This window comes from Amblyomma maculatum, chromosome 4, assembly GCF_055883805.1.
Source record: "Amblyomma maculatum isolate TAMU_Amacu chromosome 4, ASM5588380v1, whole genome shotgun sequence".
Classification (NCBI taxonomy): domain Eukaryota; kingdom Metazoa; phylum Arthropoda; class Arachnida; order Ixodida; family Ixodidae; genus Amblyomma; species Amblyomma maculatum.
This window is the reverse complement of record NC_139347.1, coordinates 35,039,461-35,060,679: the sequence shown is the minus strand read 5'-3', so window position 1 is coordinate 35,060,679 and position 21,219 is coordinate 35,039,461. Positions and strand designations below refer to the sequence as shown.

The 21,219-nt window shown below is 43.5% G+C and overlaps 2 protein-coding genes across 3 annotated transcripts; one reads left to right on the top strand and one right to left on the bottom strand.

The window, feature by feature from the left end:
- Positions 1 to 1,209: 1,209 nt before the first annotated feature.
- On the bottom strand, positions 1,210 to 2,287 carry LOC146190680 (histone H3-like). The gene is made up of 2 exons (XM_084601062.1): positions 2,097 to 2,287; positions 1,210 to 1,615 (listed from the first exon to the last, which is right to left on the bottom strand). Exons 1-2 carry the CDS (start codon positions 2,227 to 2,229, stop codon positions 1,338 to 1,340), a joined length of 411 nt encoding a protein of 136 aa, XP_084457188.1. The 5' UTR covers positions 2,230 to 2,287; the 3' UTR covers positions 1,210 to 1,337.
- Positions 2,288 to 2,398: 111 nt separating this feature from the next.
- On the top strand, positions 2,399 to 19,539 carry LOC146190679 (uncharacterized). 2 transcript variants are annotated; one of them, XM_084601063.1, is made up of 6 exons: positions 2,399 to 2,799; positions 13,853 to 13,953; positions 17,097 to 17,156; positions 17,227 to 17,301; positions 18,167 to 18,220; positions 19,388 to 19,539. In XM_084601063.1, exons 1-6 carry the CDS (start codon positions 2,781 to 2,783, stop codon positions 19,469 to 19,471), a joined length of 393 nt encoding a protein of 130 aa, XP_084457189.1. In that variant the 5' UTR covers positions 2,399 to 2,780; the 3' UTR covers positions 19,472 to 19,539. The 2 variants fall into 2 exon arrangements, with proteins under 2 accessions (XP_084457189.1, XP_084457190.1); XM_084601064.1 differs by lacking the exon at positions 18,167 to 18,220.
- The last annotated feature ends 1,680 nt before the right edge of the window (positions 19,540 to 21,219 follow it).

Below are 21,219 nucleotides of genomic sequence, written 5' to 3'. Positions count from 1 at the left end.
TTAACTTTACAAGAACCGTCACTTCGAAAAAAAATATAGCGAAATCTGGCCAAGCTTTCTGAGAAAAAGGAAAAAGTACAGTTCCGTACTCAAACCTTGGGACAGTTTTATTCTTTAGCATTTCAAGTATAATTACAAACAGCTGGCCACGCCCTATTCACGAAAGAGCAGTGACAATGAAGTAAACGGCGAAAGAGCATTGCGACGTCACGCGTACGAGCCCACATGACAGCAGGGCACTGGTGCGCGCGTTTGTTGAGGGAATGCATGAGCCCTCGATTTAAAAAATGCAAACGACCTCCGGACCCTCCTCGAGCCTACGCAGCAAAGCGTGGACGCTTCGCATACACGAGAGCATATACATGCCCGAACACCAGCGGCGACCGTCGCGTCCGTGCGGCTTGTGCGCGACGCCCAGCCCGGCCCGCTCGTCCGTCAAGTGTCCGCTCTTGATTCACTTCAAACAACGCAGATGCTCTTTGCGCAACTGACATGAGGTGTGATAGCAAACAAGACTTCCCCGGTATGTTTTGTTTTCCATATTGCGTTAGAGTGCGGACCCAGCTAGCTCCCAGGAACCGATTCATACCTTCGCGGCACGAATTGTCCTTGAGCGAGACTTCCCAGCCGAGCTGGGTCATCCCCGTACGCAGACACGTGTCTTCTCGCCATAGTGTCGACACCTCGCTTCTTAGCCAGTGAACAGGGCTCGGGTCATTTGTACCACAGCTTACTGGAGCGCACGCTTTCCGTGTTCTCGACTTCAGGCAAGCACATCTGACGCTACCGCTCGGAGCGCGTTGTTGAAATGTGGGAAGCTTAGACGTGGCCTTCAAAGCGATAAGGTAGGCTAATCTACGGGATTCGCGGAGCTTGCAGATCGGCATTGTGACAACGTAACGAAGCATTAAAAACAAAATTAATCTGGCGTAACGCAGGCTACGAGGAAGCTACAGTCTTGCGGTCTCTAGAGCTCAGTAATGTACTAGAAGTGTAAAAACTATGCGGTGTTCAGGAAGTTGGCAGAACCCATTTTTACGAGTAGAAGGGTGACCGCCAGGAATAATGTTTCGTTACTGACTATGTCGACGCAGCCGCGTAGACAGCGGCACAGAAGTGTCATGAGGTTGAGTTGCAACGGTGCAACGGTAGCACAAATATGCACGCTAGGAAGAAGTTCAGTCATCAAATTAAAAAGATGCAAAGGGCTAGACCGGAGGAAGGGAATTTTATTGAAAATGCGAAGAATAAAAGCACCCATCGGGCGCGGTTCGATGAAGATGGGACACTGGTCTATTTACAAGGGACATGATGAATTGCAGCTGCGGGCAAGGAGGCTACGCCCGTTCACCGCGAATTCGTCGGGCGAGCTGGATGTCCTTGGGCATGATCGTGACGCGCTTGGCGTGGATGGCGCACAGATTGGAGTCTTCGAAAAGACCCACAAGATAAGCCTCGGAAGCTTCCTGGATAGCCTGCACGGCCGAGCTCTGAAACCGTAGGTCAGCTTTGAAGTCCTGGGCAATCTCGCGAACGAGACGCTGGAAGGGCAACTTCCGAATCAGCATCTCCGTAGACTTCTGGTAGCGCCGGATTTCCCTGAGAGCAACAGTACCTGCAGGAGAAAGGAAGCCGGAGAGCATTAAGAACAGAGGAGGGAACACGAGAACAGATCGTAGGTTAGATAGCGTCAGTGCTCTGACCAAAATTGAAGAGGAACACACGCGACGGCACAGTTAGCACCTAGCCACTGAACGCCGCAGAGACTGTCACTGCGCGACAGGAGAAGAATGCGGAGTTCGTTGTTGTAAATAATGAGGGTGCGCCTAGTACTAAGTACTAGTCGAGGCCAGAAGTTCGCCCACTATAATTAGGCCCCGAGAACGACACTGAGCTAAATTACGCATAGTAAACCGAGCGGCATTAACCACTTTGCAAGAAGAAGCCCCTTGCCCAACAGCAGAAAGAAAACCTGCGCCACCATTAGGCGGCTTGCAATTACAATAAATCAAAAGGACGTCGTAACGTACCTGCAGCAGTGTCTGCTCGTAATGAAACGATCCATGCGGCTCAAAAACAAGAAGAAAACAACTTACCAGGCCTGTATCGATGAGGTTTCTTGACTCCGCCGGTTGCCGGTGCACTCTTCCGCGCCGCCTTGGTAGCGAGTTGCTTACGCGGGGCCTTTCCACCGGTCGACTTGCGGGCGGTCTGCTTAGTGCGGGCCATGGTACTTTGAGGTGTCGTGCCGGAACGGAACCTGAAGATGAACTGACGAGGCGGTGATTCTTCCTGTCAGTTTTATAGCATCTGCATGGGCCATGCGCATGCGCTGGCAGGCGATCTGGATGCTGATCACAGCGAGCACGCGACATTTTGGTTATCCGCAGCACAGCACAGCGGCCTTCGGGGATACGGTAGTAAGTTGCGATAACAATGATATCTAGGATATAACGGTAATCAGCCAGGGACTAAGACTAACGAAAGCAGGAGCAAGGGTAGAAAGAGCATGAGGTGTTCAATTTTGCTTTCCGTCTGTGCGAGTATTTAACGAATTTCGTTCCTTGCCGTAAGGAGCTACCTTAACAAAATATCGTAAAAATATCGTATCTCGGCGCTTGTTTCGGTGGTATGACGTTTGTGAAGTTGCATAGTGCAAACGTCGGTCGTGCCTGAATCAAATCCTCCTTCGTGGAGCCTTTTGTAGAGCGATTAGACCACTTGGATAATTTTTTTTTTTTAGCTGTTTATAAATTTGTGTTTCAAAAACTACGAGAGACATGTCTCTGCGGTCTGAAGGTGAGCTTTTTAGCAAGTTGGACTTCATGCACCGGTGCGGACCAAAGCCAACGGACCACGCTATTTTCTTCTAAAATTTTTCATGCGTGGCATAATTGAAACTGTTTGTGCATGTGTGTGTTTTTTTTTCGCTAAGAATGCCGTCTGAAGCTGAGAACCATCTAGCCCGTCTAAAAGTTCTTTTAAACCAAATGAAACTCCAACCGGTATTAGACGCCAGTGCCCTTTCACTAGGACAAATATTGTTTTCTTATGCCCAGAACAGAAGGAGCGATTTTAATTTGAACGGAAAAGTGTGCTCCGTTTACTTATGTCTGCGCATGTACGTGATAGATATTGATTATTATACGACTGACTAAATAAAATTAACTAATTAAAATTTTATTCCGATTTTACGGGGTAATATTATTGCCAAACTATGGATATCGAAGGTGAGCGCCATTTTTAAATTTTCTTAGTCGGTGGGCGATTGCAAAACAGGCATCTGAAGGCTTCTTCTGTTGTACTTCTGGCATTGCACATTCAGAAAATGGCGTATATCGTATTATGCAATAGATATAGTCGCTGCTAGCGTGGTTGAAGACGTAAAGCAGTCAATATTGTTTCGGCGACATTAGCCCGCGTAACGACGATATTTTATAATAATTGGTGCGACAAAGGCAACTCAACGAGCTTTCAAATAAATATTTTTGGCATTGATCGTTTTCAAAACACACGGCCGATTACGAAAATTTAGAAATGGGACTCAGTTGAGATGTTGACGTCCTTGAGTTTTGCGATTTAATAAAACCTTTAAATGTAAATATACTGATTAGTTAATTTTATTTAATTAATTGTCTAATCATCTAACTCTCATATAAATCAAGCCCGCCTTGCTGCAAAATCAGCCAGCTCATTTTAGAAACGGGTAAATAATATCACTTTGCAGTTAGTATACTCGGTTAATCCATGTGCTGGGACTAGAAGCAAAATTAAGACCTCAGTAAGAACAAGAATAAGGCTGCGCAGAGCATAATCACAGAATTCAGAAACGCCGTTATTGCTCGTGCTCGGCATCTCTAACATCTTTACTGCCTCACGAAAGAACCCATCGTGCAGCAGGTGACACCTTATCATAGCGAGTGCTGGCTGGCATCTACATTAACCGGGGCTCGCCTTGTCCACTGCGCATTTTCATAAGCCGGAGAGTGTGTTTTGCTGCTGTCTTTCTGGGTATCGATATCACAGTTACCCGCTTCAGGTAGCCACAGCAAGGACACACTAACTGCGGCTCACGCCTTGGTGCCTGTCCACGTTCTTGTAAAGTGCTTTTCTCTGTTTCCTTTTTTCGGCGTCGGCCTCGCAACCAAAAGAGCGAAAGTTTCCTCAGCGAAGCTCCGCTGATATGGCACACGAAAAGAAGACTAAACACATTGAGCATTATTATATGGTCTCGGGCAGTTCTTTCCAAATAATGAGCGATCCAATCAGCAAGAGTGCTTCGGTCGTGCCTGCTGTGAAATGAGCCGTATTGATGGCCTAGGTGATGGAATGAATATTAACCATTCTCCTATGGCCTTTCAACTATCACGCTTATAGGTGATTCAAGTTTAACGTTGATCTGCCATGTTTATAGCTTTATCAGTCAATATCAATTTAAAGTTTTTAACAATGAACAATATTGAATCTGCCTATGCATCTAGAATTTTTCGACTCTCTGGTATGACCATTTATTGTGGTCCATTATTACTTGTTTCTGGTGCATTTGAGGTGACTAAGCTTCGTGCATATGAAGTGGCACCTTTTTGTATTAGCATTACTCAGTCGTCTTTCAGTCGGTCTCCAGTTACTTCATCTTCATTTGGGAGCCGTTTTTCTTTCTCTATATTACTTTTAAGACGGTCATTCATTACCGCTTTCGTGACCAACACAGTTTCCATTCCGGTGGCCCAAACTACACGGCACAAAACACTGTCAAACTTACTCTACTGTTCAACTCATTAAAAAAAAAAAAACATTTAGTGCTAACCTAGGAACCTTTTTCAAGGATACAGAAAGCGTTCAGCAAGTGCTGTTTATAGGCCACATCGCCCGCTCATAAAACACAAGTAAAAAAGAGAGAGAGAGAGAGAGAGAGAGAGAGAGAGAGAGAGAGAGAGAGAGAGAGAGAGAGAGAGAGAGAGAGAGAGAGAGAGAGAGAGAGAGAGAGGGGGGGGGATGGACAAACAGCACCTCCAAGCGCAGGTGCGGCTTGCACTAAAAGAAAAACAAGGCATTCAACGGATACTTTTTCTTTCTTTATCCTAAGCGCACAGGAAAGAACGAATAGTACAGCGGGCAGGCAAGAAAGCAACGTTAATAGGGGAATCCGATGTTCAATTGCTGCTCTCGCTTTCGCATATGGTCGGAGATTTGTATGGCACGCACCACCAATGCCCCACTTTTTTTATTTTTTATTTTGTTTGTTTGGTTGGTTTTAGTTTGTACCTACTGCAGTCTAGGCAAGGCTATCTTCACGAGTAAGGTGCAATACAAAGAAATGAAGAAAGCAGCGTACAGTGTAACAAGCTTGTAAGAATTTTGCTAATGGTAATAACAAAAGTTACCTGCTTAAGTAATTAAAGACTTCAATGGCTTGAGAGAAAATGCTGTACCTAGTTAAGTAAGTGCGGACATAAAAAATAGAAATGCTTAGGATGTGGTGCCTTCTTGTAGATGAAGGTTTGGAAGAAAAACAAGCTTAAAGGACTAACGACTGCATAAATTTGAAGCATTCAAGACTACAACGGGCGGAAAGAGCAGTGAGGATTTGTTGGTGAAGAAAAGTAGATAGCGAAAAATACATTTCGCATCTCCCGCAAACAAGACGTGGGACCTTATTATGCCCAGATTCCAGTTTACTGCTTGTATACGTATTCCAAACAACGCAACCGTATTCGAGGATGCTGCGAATGTGTGATTTCTATGCTAGTATCCTAGCCTTTAAAGGCGTTATCACGGAATGAAAGACGTGTCGATACACCTTTGGATTGAATCCTGTTGCGTCTTGAAATATAGATAACAGCAGTTCGATTTCAAAACTTTTTTTTTCTGTTCGAGCCACTTATAAATCAGCGTTCTTTTTTTTTTCTTTTTTTTTTTCACTGGCGTGCGATGGATATGCGGTTCGTAACGCTGGCATGCTTGTTCTTCGCAATCACTGGAAATATTCGGGAGAGGATTAACAAATGTGATATGCCCTGGTGAAAAATCATGGCCAGCCTTTCTAAAGTAGTGTCGCAAGATGTTTGGCGTTCGCATTAGATATCCTGGCTGCCAATGGTTGATTTCGCAAGAAATACAACTCACACAGTACCCCTCAGACAATTGATGTGGTAACTGCTAAGAACATTTGCCTAAATTTTGCTTTCTTGATCTCCTGGTTAAGGGCGGATACAAGGGGAAGAAATACGTTCGAATAAAACAAACTATTTCCACAATTTTGGTTAGCGGGGTTAATAAACGAATGTGTCATGCATCTTCCAAACTTGGTCATTATACGCACAGTAGTCTATACATATATGAACAAAGTTCTCTTCCGTGAATCTAGCGGTCGAGGTGCAGTGGACTGTGGCCGAAATAAATATTGGAAACGTTGTTCCAAACGGACAGAACAATGGCATGCAAGTGTATCTCAGTTTGTTGTGTTCTTTTGATCTGTCAGGCGTTTTCGTTTCATTTCGTTCGTTCCTTTGTGGAGTTTAATGTCCCAAAGCGACTCAGGCTATGAGAGACGCCGTAGTGGAGGACTCCGGAAATTTCGACCACCTTGGGTTCTTTAACGTGCACTGACACACCCTTTTTTAAACCTCGGTCGGTAGCATCACCGCCTTGACAGCGCCCGGTATTCTTACCTAGGCACAGTCTTCCGAAACATGCTCCTCGGGCGCATTGTAATCATAAAAGTAATTCACGTGTGCGATCCATGACCCTTGCCCGAAGAAGAAAAAAAGCGGGATAAAAGTAACGAAACCGGGGATCGACATAATTATAATTTTAAGACAAGGAGTTTCACATGTTCACGTTTTGCTTAACATGCACATTCAAGTTTAATTTGATCGATGACACGAAATGTCATCGATCAAATCTATTCTATCGACCTAATAGAGCGATAGGAATTCGCTCTATCTTGACTTTGAATTGGCTTTGAATTTTCTTTTTCATCTTCTTCTCAATTTCCTGCCATTCCATCGGTTGGGTTGTGCGCGTGCTTTTCGGAAGGAGTCTTCGTTGTTTTCTTCTGTTCAATAAACATTCAGTTGCTAGTCCAGCCTTGTCCTGTCCTCTTCTTCACTGTATCTCGTCCTTTGGCTGGTTAAATATGAATGAGGCATTTCGCTTCTGGTAAATTATCTCCGTTCATCCCTTCGACAGATCACAAGCGGACTGCACTTCAGTTTAGGATTTTTTTTTTCTTTTTCGCCAACCGCGAGGGGGGAGCATTTTTGCGCATGTCGGCACGAAACTATCGCAGCCCCTGGCCCAGCTTAGCAAAAATGGTGTCTTAGCGATTCCTAAAGTAGCAAGCATATACGCACTTATTTTGTAGGTTCAGCCTACAGCTTAGCGCAAAAAGATGAGTTTTCATTCGTGTTATCTTATCGCGGACAAAGGTGATTGCTTTGCCCTATCCGGACTATCGACAGGTGCCTGTCTGTAACTTCCGTTTCTGCTGTTTCTGAGTTGATCCACTGCTTTTCGGGCGACATTGAAGGCAGCGGGCATGTTCTGAACGATTACTGGCCACAAGCACTAAAGCAGCCAGTTTTCTGCAAGATACTCTGAGGACGATCTTGGCACTGCACTGCGGAGTATACTCGTATAGGTCAGAATGCTGTAAGGGGACAATTCTTTTTTTTTTTTTTTCATGCCTGGCTAGCACGAAGAGGTCTCTGTCATATATTACCCATTTTTAACATTCTAACGCATAAAACGAATATTCTGTTTTTTTTTTTTTCAATTCCCTCATTTTATAAATGGATATATTTAGTATTCTTGTAAACATTTGTAAACACTGCGTCTCTAATTCTCGCAAATATATTTCCCTTCGTATATCATTAAACAGACAATTTTATTATCCACGCTGGGATGTCGTACAGTAAAGAATTTATGATTGCACTAAAATTCTGCGCATTCCTTTCTGAAATTTTTGTGTCCCCTCGGTATAAGGAAAGAATTAAATTCCATTTTTTCTCGATATGGCTATTGTGTTTCAATTGTTTTTCGTTAGATTTTCCTCAATCCCTTTAAATATTACAACAAAAACATGTATACCTTCCTCAGTCATCTATAATGCCCGATTTATAACATGAATTCTCTTTTATGGGTATACACTCCACTAAGCTCGCATCAAAATCTCATGATTAGATATGCAGTGAATTTCGGCTTATAAATATCTTTCATCGTGTTTATATATTTTGTTTCCTTGTGCTATTAATACGAGTGGGTCTTGTTCATATTTGCGCCTAAAGACGTAGTCTATTACATTTTCCATTTTGTTTAATTCCCTATCATTTCATTGCATACCTAAGATTTCAATTATAGCGGTCTCACTCCAACGTGCTTGTCTTTTGCAGATGGACATTTAAATTATGCTACGATGTTGCAAATAAATAGCCTGCCGATTGCACCTTTTTATGTTTCTTGTTGTTCCCAATCTTGCATTGTACACACTAACCCTATCCATTTTGTGATATTCTCGCATTTAGGGGTAATAAACTAAATTCCCTTCTCCGGCTACGCGCATTTTTAGGGAATACAGGGGCAAAAAAAAAAAAGTTCAAATCGCGCTCTTCGCTGATTAGACAAGTTGCTGGTACCATGTTACAACGCCGGCAGTGGCGTTTCTTGCTCAGGTAAACAGAGTTCCACGTCATTTATGAAAAACCCCGAATAGTAAGCTTCTGCCCTACCGATAACAAGACGGCGCAGGAAAAACTGTCATTTCGTATACGCCTTAAGAGGAGGCGATAGTGCCTGTTTAATAGCCACTGGTCATTGATACAGATGTAATACTTTTCTGTTTTAGAGACAGTGCGAAGCTAAACATGAGTTGGCAGCTGCTGAAGGAGCAATCCGAGAGCCGACCTGTGCTTCTGTGAGTGTCTAGAACCTCATTTCCTCGCGCTCGCGCTCATTTGCTGAGCGGAAAGCAGATAATGAATGCAGTTGCAAAAGAGCCCCGCTGCGGACACAGTATTCTGACAAAAGATCGATGCTGGCAACAGCAGCCGCATTTCCCTCATACGCGTTTAACGCCGAAATCTCTATGACGCTTAGGCGAGTGGCCTGAATGACGAGCGCGATTCGGATCGGCGTCTGCCTCGGCCGATACACGGCGGCAGTAGCACCGTCTCCGAGGCGTCTTAGCGGTGCATATCAAATGCAGCGGCTCTTTCAGAATCTATACTCCTCTTGCTTTGCGGGCTTCAGTAACCTGCCTGCGCTACCGCTTGCAGCAGGGCCGGAAAGATAGGCATGCACGAGTAAATTCGCGCGGGCCTGACGCCGGTAAACAAACGGGCGCACACCCAGAACGGTGGCTTTGTTCGCACTCTTTTACTTTTGCGGTACTTAGTGATTGCAGATCACGGCAGGCCTTAGCTGTATACAGATTGTATTTACCCCCCCCCCCCCCCCCCCGGCAATAATAACTCTGCAAGAAATAAATTATGAGAGCACGCGGGCTCCTGCGTGCTTTCTAAGCCACGCTGGTGCCACCGTTGGCTTCATCGAGAAACGGAGCCATATACTGTCCCTGTGATGGGCGAAAGTAAGTAAAGAGATCGAAACCACGTGCTTTTAGTAGACTCAAGGTTTTGCTGACAGGTACAATTAGTGGGTTGTCACACTTGCCACGACGGACTCTATCGGTGACATTCCTTGCAGTCTCCGTCAGTATAACGCTCTGATCGACAGGCGAAGGCCGCTCAGGGCTGATAACTGGTGCTCTGCTTCGAGCACAAACTCCCTGGCGTAGTTTACGTCTCTGCCGCCGCTGTCTGTGCTTTCTTGCCAGAAATTTCAAGTCTAAGATGTTGCGTGGCCCGAAGAGTACAGGTTCTATGCAAAACTTGAATAAAAAAGGTCATATGGTCTGGCCTGTTGTTTGTTCGATTTATCATTAAACTATACCCTATTTTTTGGGGAGGCTATAATTCGGTAAATGCCGAGATAAGAGGCGAGGAATCGATTCTCATCAAACTTCCTTGGAAGGCACTTGTAACGCGTATACAATTATTGGTAGTGTACAGTCAACACGTCGTGTTACGAATTGTAAAAAGAAAAGAAGTGGGACATAAAAAAAAAAAGAAAAAAGCAGGACATACGTGGAGGAGAGTTGGCCTTTCTGGTTTGCTACGCTGTACTTGGGGCGTTCTCAAGTTGTTCATGTTCAAAGCTGCAGCTATGCAGGTGCATGCACAAATGTTCAGTTGAGTTTGGGGTCGTGTTTGTTGATGTTTCTTTGTGCATTATCACAATTATCACAGTCATAACTTTATTTTCATTTCAAAGTAAGTAAGAAGGTAAGTAAGCCTCGTCGGGTGTTTTAACCTGCCCCACTCAGCCCGCAGGAATTCGACTCTATTGCTTGCAGCAAATAGCGCTAATCTTGATTTCAATTTCAACAGCTTGAACGACGCGCCTTACTCTCTTGCTCGACAGTGGGGCAGATTACTGTTGTTTCCAAGAAAAAAATGAAAAAAGACACCTATGTAGTGCGCGACGTCAGTAACCGTCATTGAGCATCGGAGGTGATAGTGACGGCGCCTCCTTTGATCTCACTTTTACCACTACCTCCTTTCGCCCTTCATTCAAGGCGCGACTCAGGCACTAATTAAAGTAAGCCAGTTACTGTGTCTTTGTTTGTCCTATTAATAATATTCCAAATATTTTATTCTCCTTATACGTAGGAAATATATTTCAGGAACATAAATAAAAGCCACAATAAAATTAACGATTCTTAATGCGCACGCAGAATGAAATTTCCGGGAGATTGATTTCGATTTCAACATAAAAATAAACGTATCACTTAGAAATGCTAAATTATGGTACGTTAAATGACTTCTCTCCATATGAAAATAAAAGCCATATATTCCTGACATTCATATCCAGATACACATCCCCAAGGTTCTTCCTGTCGAAAATACTTCTTGAAAACTTTAGGCTATCTTTCTTGAAAACATAAATCTCGTAAAAAACGCAAAAGCCTCTAAGAGCCAGCTCAAGCAATTTAAGAGGGGTCTAGCTGACTGTCTATTCTTTTTTACTCAGCTGGCTAACCAGGCGGGAAAATCGTTGTAAAGAAAGAATCAATATGTGAGTGCTTACAGGGAGTCTTCATGTATTTAGTAAACTTCCCAGTAGTCATCGAACATATGTTTCCATCTTTCTTTTCGTTGCGACAAAAATTAAACTCCGCACTGTCCGCGCAAGGCACGGTTACAAGTAAAGCGGTAGAATTGACGAGTTTTCATAGTCTTATGATTATGAATCATTTCCCAGCAGGGCTAGAGGCTAACTAAAAGGGTTTACTTAAGTTGAGGACAACACAGGGCTATGGAACGAAAAATGGTAGCGGTAACATTAAGAGATTGGAAGCGTGCATAGTGGGTCAGAGAAATAACTCCCGTTACTGACATTCTAGTGTAAATCAAGAAGTGGGTATGGGCAGGACATGCTGTGCGAAGAGAGGATAACCGGTGGTCGCTTAGGGTAACAAACTGGATTCCAAGGGAAGGAAAGCGTAGCAGGGGGTGGCAGAAAGTTAGGTGGGCGGATGAGGTTAAAAAGTTCGCGGGGGTCAAGTGGATGCAGCTAGCACAGGACCGGGTTAATTGGAGGAATATAGGAGAGGCCTTCACCCTGCAGTGGGTATAGTCAGAATGATGATGATTATCCCACGGAAACCAACTAGGAGCTGTTAAAAGTCGCCTATCCTATCGTATAGTCGCGTATGGGTACATAATGTGTTTTCGTTCGTGAGAGTTGATTACCACAGAATAATTAGCTAAATTTTAATTACTGGCTTCAGGAACCAAGTGCCAATGAAAAAAGATATACACCGTCTCGAAAAACGGCTAGCTAAGCTGGTTCCATCAGGCTTTGTTTAACGTAGCATTACTTACTGGCCTTAGAAAAAAGCTGTCACGTGACCAGCTGCTAGCCTAAATCACTCACGCGAATCGCTCACAAAGCTACATCGGAGAGAGCGCTCTTGGGAAACGCAAATTTCATTATCTTGAGACTCGTTTCGGGATGTTTAAATCGTGCCGCTGTCACTCGGAAGCTTTTTTTTATTGCCATTTATAGCCGGCAAAAGAAAACGTTTATGCATACGTTGCTTGATGGAAACAACGCAGTTAGCTGTTCTTCGACACGAGTTACAGCATTTGCGCGTCTACTTCGCTGCTCAAGGCTATATTTAAACACTACCGATTAGTCTTGACTGATTAATCAACTTTGGCGAGCGAAAAAGTACTTCAGACTAAGATAGGCGACTCTCAACGATTTTCATTCGGTTTCAATGCATGGTTAGGGCATACCGCATTTTTTTGAAACCTTGGTTACATTTGGCATGGGGCGCCCGGTGTACGTATGTGCGTGTCTTGAAAGGCGGAGTTGCGTCAGACGCGACAGCGCTGCCCTCTTTCCTTTCGTGAAACAGAGCGTCAAATAATATAAATACAAGCGTCAAATAAATATAAATACACAACAGGACCTTACCGACAACACCTCCTGAAGGGTAGCCTACATGGAGCAATTTTAAATTTTTTTCCTTCTAGGTGTATTTCAAAGCCTACTGAAAATGATGACAGCCTGCGACGCGCTGTGCCCCTGCGTGAAATAATGCGCCGGAGGACGGCGTCACCTGCAGCCCGTGCAAACAGCAGGACGTCGGCCACGTCTCCGCAGCCTCTAAAGGACGGTGGAGGGCGCAGCCTGGTTCCTTCGCCCGCCGTGCATGGCATTTTCGATTTCGCACCTAGAAGAACGAGCGCAGCGCACTGTGTGTGTGCTTGCGTGTTCGTTTTCACAATGTCTGCATTTAACACGGCACTCCTTGTCGCTTTGCTCTTCCTCCGCGACACCGAGTGCGCAGGAACGACTCAGGGAATGAAGTGGTGTGGCAAAAGGCTGAGTGAGTAACTAGATGGCTCGCGTAGGACTTTTTTTTTTTTTTTTCTGTTTCTGTTAAAAATGTTCGGTCACTTCACGAGTTACATGCGGTCGTAACTATCTCATTCTATTGGCGTGTTCTGGTAGAAATGTTCGGTATACGGACACATAAAGGCTGTGAGGAAACTTCGGTACAACCTGAAAAATGCAAGAGAGTGCTAGTTCAATGAAAACACGGCGCTACAAAGACTCACAAGGGGTTGCATAGTTATGCAGACTAGCTAGGTGTTCTCGAATGTCTACGCCCTAATCCTCCACCGTTTACGTGTTTCCATTGTTTGCGAAGATCAAACACTAAACCTTGCTGCAATGCAGGTCACTCAGTGACAAAGGGCTGAGACCGATGTCTTGAAGTACTAATGGCATAGTCATTGACCGAAACAGGCGCAGAACCTCCCACTGATCGTCACATGACTACGTCTGTTTAATACAAGACGGAGGCTATCGGCGAAGTCAGTAGACTGATCATGAGAACTTTCCATTGAGAAGTCACGCTTATCTCTATTAATGATTTAACTGAAAGCGACAGGGCCAGGAAGGAAAGCTGTAGTTCATAAACAGCAAACCTCAGCATTCAAATTCGCGTAACGAAAAATGTCGCATCGGCTCAGTAACTCGCAGCAAATGAATGTATATGCAGCTGTAATAGCATTCAAAACTGCAGTTAGCACCGTCGCTACTTCAGTAGACGCGCAATTCCCTTACGCAAGCATAATGCAGGGAAGATCAATAATTCTTCGAGCTATTTCCTTTCCGAAATATTCTGCGGTGCCTTGTTTGCATACCTGTCAAAAAATAGAGGGATTGTAGGAAAATTGATGCACTGCTTTTTGTTTTTTGTTTTTTCCTTTCCGAGATCCAATTCAACTAGGGAAATCGGCCAGATTTGCGGCGGAGCTGTTTGCGTCGTGCAAGGAACATCTCAAGTTTCTCGGAATTGACCCAACTATCGTAAAGGTGACTAAATAACCACACTATGATACGCATTGTTTCGCACGAACCGTTTAATGTGACAACTAAATGCATTTCAATACTTTCGGAAACGAGGGTGACTCCAGTACCCACGGAAAAGCGTTAAGAAAAGTAAGAGCTGCATCTCACCTGTTGAGCTTGATGTGAGCTATGTTCTCGCCTCTCTTTCATTAAAAAAGTTCAACAAAAGATGTCTCATTCTTCTATATGCTTTTCAGGCCTTGATTTAAACAGCCGTCTCGCTCAAAGAAAATATTAGTAGGTACTCAGTCACGAAATGCATTCCAGCAATAATCTATCCTCTCATCAATTCATCGGGATATAATGGGTTTCACGACTGCATGCACCATCTCCAAAGGGAGTGGTACAAAGATACCCGTTATTTATTGGTGCTACGGATCTGTTCAGCCATTGTGATAATAATGCGATAATAATGATGATAATGTCGTGTCCAGAGCATATTTTAAGAGCAGCAACAAAGGAGACGTTGATTTGGTTTGGTTTGATTTGTGCGGTTTAACGACTGCTTCCTCGTCTGGGGTACTTCTACTACTAATATTTATCATATCTTTCGTCTCCAGCGGAGGGCGATCCGGGCTGCCTGCAATGCACCTTTTGATTCCTCGACCGATCCGCTGTTTAGTGATCTACAATTAATTCAATCTCCGAACCACTTTTATTTTAGATTAGCATTAAGTATGCCAAAGAATGCAAAAATAACCTAAAATACATAGGTACAATACGCCAACCTGAAAAGAAATCTCATTTATTAAAGCACAAGGTTTCCTGATTATCCATTCGTGCCACACCCGAGTACCAACTATGGAATGCAAATGTGTTGTTACACACTGCCTAAACTATTAAATGGTATAATCCTTCAAACTGTTAATAGCAGTTCCAGTTCTAAACATAGTTTATTACAGTATTTCGGGTCTTTCTAAACAGAGCATTTGTTCCATCATTTTTTGTAATTTAGGCATTGTATAAGATGTTTTATTTTTATTTCAATTGTGTTCTTTGTTTCAGAACATGCCGATAACGTATTTTTTTTCTTCCCTCTTCTGACATAACGTTATGCCTTTTGTGATAACATATATTTGTATTGCTGCATCTGCCACAAGACAGGTTGAGGACTTGTCAAGTTGCCGCGTGCAACTTTCTCCCTTAAATCCACCATAAAATTGTATTTTATGGAATAAATGTTCTTCTTCAAAGCGACTCAGGCAATGAGAGACGCCCTAGTGCAGGGCTACGGAATTTCGACCACCTAAGGTTCTTAAACTTGCACTGACAGCGTAGAGCACACGGCCGCCTTGGTTTTCGCTTCTGTCGATAAAAGGCGGCCGCCGCCGGGATTCTATGACGCGTTCATCAGTGGAGCGCCCAAATCACTGAGTCATCGCAGTGGGATGCAACACAGGAAACGATTTACTTAAATAGGGTTAAAAAAGTAACGGCAGATTAGATTGTTCTTTCGACGGAAATGACAAATTGACAGCTATTAGAATCGTCGTAGTAGTCTGGAAAATAAGAAAGCATTTGTCGTGAGGACAGCAACCTATGTTGCAGTAGCTGCGTTTTCAGATGCATTACACGATGGTTGTAGTAGTGGTGTTGAAGGCAGCCTTTATTTGTTAACATGTCGGTATTTGATATTTCTGCTGTGTGACATAGTCTAAACGGAGCATACGACTTGCCACAGCCGTCTGTCGTATTTCCTGCGTGGCGTGAAATAAGCTGCCCATAATCACAACAAGGAGTTTGTCTCTGCCACAAAGAATAATATAGAGTCACCTGAGTTTTAACTGTCAGCTGCTCAAACGCCTGGTAATAAATGGGTAAATATCCCCTGAAGCGAGTTTGTGTAGTAATGTACGTCATACTCGAATTCCCTCATGAAGATATTCGTACAATTAATGGATACAATTACAATAAATTCGCATGAATAAACATCCTTTGGAAGATATGCCATACCAGATATGACACTTTCTTTCCACAGCTTCAGTGTTACGCCTCAACACAGAGGCTCCATAGCGCAGGTCCAAGTAACAAACTTGGGACCTGAACGACGAACAGTACCAAACTAGCCTTCATTATTGTACATATGCAGTCCAGGCACGTAGCCGGGATTTTTGCTGGGTCACAACAAATTAATGTGTCTGAAGGGCGCGCGCAGCGAGCAGTGGTCAGTGTTGGAAAGAGGAGGTCAGGCCACACTTGCGCCGCTGCCTAAGGTTGGCGGGCGCGGCTGCGCTGTTTTGGTTTGAAGCAGGCGCGCCCATAATTATATGTTCTGCAATGAGAGCGATGTGACGTATTATAAGAACTAATATATAGCACTTACTAACGCCAAGCAGAGAGAGCCCAAAGTTCAACTAAGCACGAAATTACACAAGTAAAAAAGTTAATTATTCGAATTTATCTTCCCATTTTACCAGTTAACATGATTCATCTGTTTCACAGTAATTACTACTCTAAAGGAGCCGAATGCTTGCTGAAAAATGATTATTTTTACAGTATTACGGACGAGCTCCGTGGAAACAACCTACATACGATTGGCGAAAAAAACACCACACAAAACAAATCTCTGCCATTCCTATATGCACAGAACGAGAGTGTCAAAAGTGTCTTTATTATAACGGCTTTCCGACTCATCTGAACGCACTGCTGAAATAAATGTGGCCCCAAACCTCATTTCAGTTCGCTTACTTCACTGTTTATTGAAGTTATTTCTACAAACGAAGTGGGTAATCGCGGGAATGCATACGATAGTGCGATGAAGGTTAACTAATTTGGGTAACGTTATTTCGGTTAACTGTCTAGCCGCGTCATTGCGCCATCCAAATTAGATGCGTGCATTAATCCACCGGTTAAAAGTCAAGGATGACAATACTAATAATAAGTGCGAGATTGACCTCTACTGTTTTTTTTTTTTTGTTGTTGTTGTTGCTGTTTTTGTTGTTGTTGTTTTAAATGCCTGTTCTACAGCTAAGGAGTGCACGTTAAATGTGTGCATGTATCTGGTGCTTTTCATCGGGGCATAAGCAACAGCTAGCCCAGCATTATATTCTTGTGTTCATCACCGCCTGCCGAAGCGTAATACTATGCCTACTAATACGTTGTTCCAGGAGTCAAGAAGGCTTTGCTCTGTCATCCGCATATGCTACGCCTACGTGGAAGACCTCAAGGTAAGAAAGAGCTGACGGCAGCACATCTTGCCGACTGCAAGCAATTTCAACTAACCCTAACTTCATGTAGGAAACGGTGCCATTTTACTCCGTGTTCCCTAACTGCGCGAAGAAAGTCCTGGAAGGCATGGAAATCACGTCAACGGTAAGTGTTGACACATTACGTCTGACCGGTGCGTCATTAGGTATAAGGTTGCGCCACTGCACATCTAGTTGCTGTTGAGGAAATGTGTTCACATCTTTTTTTATTTAATATCTCACACACACTAGCCAGAACTTCCATATTTTGGTTTCGATGTATGCTTTCTAACTTTTACACTGCGTTTTTATTAATAGCACGTAACCACATTACTGATGCCTGTGAGGCGTGATTAATTAGTCGTTAACACCCTGTGCATGTCCTTTATTCTGACATTTTCTTCTTTAGAAGCCACTTGCCTACACAAATATGCAGAGGCGCCTTCATTAAAATTTGAAGTCCTGATATTATTTTCGGCAGTTTCTGGTAAAAAGAAAGAAACGCATGCTGGCATGGCGTCAATTTTGCATACAATAGTTGCTACGTGGACGTTGTTTTCTTTCACTTACTTTTCTATCCAGTTAGAATAAAAAGATGTCATTTATTTTAATGTATTCCTTAACTCTCTTTGTAGATCGTGGGTTGGCTTCAAAATAGTATGGAAAGAACTAGGGTCCAAAACATGTAACTGCCTCCACTGTTTGTGTCAACATGGCCGCTGACAAAGATACAGTACTACATCCGAAGCATTCGTTGTCGCGACTCGGAGCCAGTAATTTTCAGTGTTACGCGGGTGCCGCGTATCGCAACGCCCGTATCTGTTAAGGAAATGCTAGTGAAAATACGGCTTGTTCTTTAATAGTGTAAACGAGTCGTCATCACTACAGTACTCGCAGTTTGATAAACTTCGTAAAGGAGAAAATGCAATACAAGATGTTTTGTGAGTACTGAGGCAGTAACCAGCGCTTTCGTTCTGATTCATACCCCACAGACTATGGGAAAAAATTACCCCGTGAAAATCAGCGCGATGATTGACCATGTGCAGGTAAGCACGAGGTTATTTGCTTCGGCAGACGAATCGTACTCCACAAAGACGAGGCATGTGTCGGCGTGCGTTTTCTCAGATCTGCAGTGCTCAACTTGTCGCACTGAGCGTATAAAATGTTTGTGCCATTAACTGGCTTTTACGCTTCTCGTCAGCAAACATGCCCTACGAGACCTCTCGGTCGGTTTCCCTTACGTTGCAGTCATTACCTAATTGGCAAGTATTATCGAGTATTGCCAAGAATAACACATGAAACAAAAAATTACATGTGTAAACTCCATAATCAAATGCAACCAATCTGTAGAGGTTGGATTGACAAGCAACTGAGTCAAACGTAAAAACTCTGCGTGTACCCTATAATATTAAAAAAAAAAAAAGCCAACATTGCACGCCGCAACTGATTAAGACGGCATCTCACCGCGTAGTATTGGGCCCGCTAATGTGCAGGAAAGGGGGGGGGGGGGGGGGGAGGAATCGGGCAAGAGAAGGCTCGCTCAGAAGGATTCCAGATATTTTCGGTGCTACTGATGCGATAGGCTGACACAGCATTAAAAATCAGGAGTTGGTAACTATATATGCTTGTAATACTACGCTGACCAATCCGAACAGCAAACGAACCTTTTTTTCCTCCTCCTCCACTCTCTCTCTCTCTCTTTCTTTTTTTAGTGTATGACTGTATCAAGCAAGCAAGGGGCATCATAGTTCCTGAGCTTATAATTACGTCTGACGGTTTTTTTTTTTTTTTATTTAGTCAACAAGCAAAGGTTTAACGACAGACTTCTCTTTGTAACGGTGAGATTCTGCGTGGCGGGAGTTATTATATTCAGTACAGCTTAAAAGTTTTGCTTTGAGGTTCTGTGATGTGTGATAAAACAGCAATCTTTGGCGCGATTTTTCTAACTCAAGTAATATCATTTCATGGTCTCTTTGATGCACTTAAGTGCGCTGCTCTTGAATTAGTTGTCAGCACGAAGCTGTGGGCATTACTACTCGTAATGCACGTTTATCAAAGACGCAGTTTTTCTAGGTTGATGTACTGCGCTCACCGCGATAAGGTGGCCTTATTTATGGCTAAAATTACGCCAAGCAGTATGCCCGCACAAATTGACCGTACGATCGTATGCGTGTGTTTGTACAAATTTGTCTTTTTTTCCTGCACTCTCGCAGCAATGCCAGCCGAAAAACATGCCACAAGATGAAGTGCACCTCCTCGGAATGCTGGCATGGTTTTCAGACTTCGTTGTATCGTAAACGCCATATCCAGTCCTCAAGCAAAACGAAACTATCAAAACAAAGTGGGCATTACTGTGGACGAAATGTTATGGCCAGCAACAGAATTATCTTTGCTTGGAGGTACTTGGCGAATGTCATTCACAAGGCACCATTGCACGGAATATTGTTTTTTTTTTTTTTTTTTTTTTTTTTACAAAATATCTTCATGCTTTTTCGTGCCTTAAATAAAGGCACGAGTTATGTAAGGTGTTACGTTATGAAAAAGTAAAATCAGCGATACCTGCTTGCTGTAAAAATAAATCTGAACGGCGCCACGAACGCGTACATAAGCAGTATATTTTATTTCTATTAAGAGTTGTTTGCCACCAAGCTACAAATGACGTTGGGGGCCCTATAGTAAAAACGACTGTTAGCTCGACAATGCCACGGGACCCCACTTTAGAGACAACACTGAAGGATGACATTTGGACATTCATGAGGTAGCCAACATGTGTGCATACCTCAGCACAGGCAAATGCAGTGAGAAGAAAGCTTTTTCTTAGTTTGCGGCTATCAGCACGTAAACGAAAACAATTAACACAAAAGGAAATGACCTTACAATTGACGGCCAAAGAAATACAAGCAGAGAGGACAAGTAACAAAAAAAAAACGTTTATATACACGCAAAAGATACTGGAACAAGTCCCGGCGTGCAGAATTTTGAACAATACCCGTTTGTGCGAGGTAGTCAAGCAGTCGGGGTAACCTATTTGAACGACCCCCATATGACGTCTTGCAACTCTTCACGCTCCACCGTTCAATATTTCTCGTGTGTTACATCAAATCTCGTTTTTCTAGCCCAACTAATTTTTACATGAAGGAAGTAACGATGGGGAAATACTCTTGTACAAGCAGCGGTCGTAACAATTGGTAATGGGCAGTATATTACTGTATTTTACCGAAATCTGTTCTGATGTGATGGGTTCGAAACTTTTTCGTATATTTGACAACAAATGTAGCCATCAGGTTATAGGCAAGACGAATTATCCTAGATAAAAAGAAAAAGATTGACTGGTAACATTTTGTGCTTCGATGTGCACGCACAAACGTACTTTAATTTGTTAACAAGCGTTTACCTGCTGCTACTGACCACGAGACGCGGGTAAAATAGACAGCTGAATGCACGTACACTTTGACAGCCTAGGCCTCTGCAGTTTGCAGTTTCTAGAATGTCTCTGTATGTGGTTAAGTCTCGCTTTTCGGGCAGGGAGTAGTCTGCCCGCGCTGTTGTCCGGTGTGTGAGTACTCGGGCGACCTCGTCGGTGATCTCGTTCATTTTTAACCAGCCAAAGGACGAGACACAGGGAAGAAGAGGACAGGACAAGGCTGGAATAGCAACCGATATACCGCACGCATTAATAAAAGCCAATTCATCATTATCCACAGTGATGCAGTCTTGCACACACCTTAGAAATCCGTCCTGTGACAAGACTGCATCACTGTGGATAATGATGAATTGGCTTTTATCAATGCGTGCGGTATATCGGTTGCTAGTCCAGCCTTGTCCTGTCCTCCTCCTCCCAGTGTCTCGTCCTTTGGCTGGTTAAAAATGAACCCTTACCAACTTGCCCAGTCGTCAACCTTGGTGATCTCGTTCTCTGTGAATCTACTATGGGCGGGTGCCCATGTTATTTTAATTGCGTCATTGAGTACGTTCTCCTTGCCTACTTGCAGAATTTTTCCGGCCTCTGTACCCCTTACCATTGTCATAGGCTTTGATTGCAGTT

Bases quoted from the DNA above. Each gene is read 5' to 3' on its own strand.
- LOC146190680 (XM_084601062.1), bottom strand. From the start codon at position 2,229: ATGGCCCGCACTAAGCAGACCGCCCGCAAGTCGACCGGTGGAAAGGCC. The intron at 1,616-2,096 runs GTAAGTTGTTTT...TTTCTCCTGCAG, and splicing joins ACCTCATCGATACAGGCCTG to GTACTGTTGCTCTCAGGGAA.
- LOC146190679 (XM_084601063.1), top strand. The intron at 17,302-18,166 runs GTAAGTGTTGAC...CATACCCCACAG, and splicing joins GCATGGAAATCACGTCAACG to ACTATGGGAAAAAATTACCC. The intron at 18,221-19,387 runs GTAAGCACGAGG...GCACTCTCGCAG, and splicing joins CGATGATTGACCATGTGCAG to CAATGCCAGCCGAAAAACAT.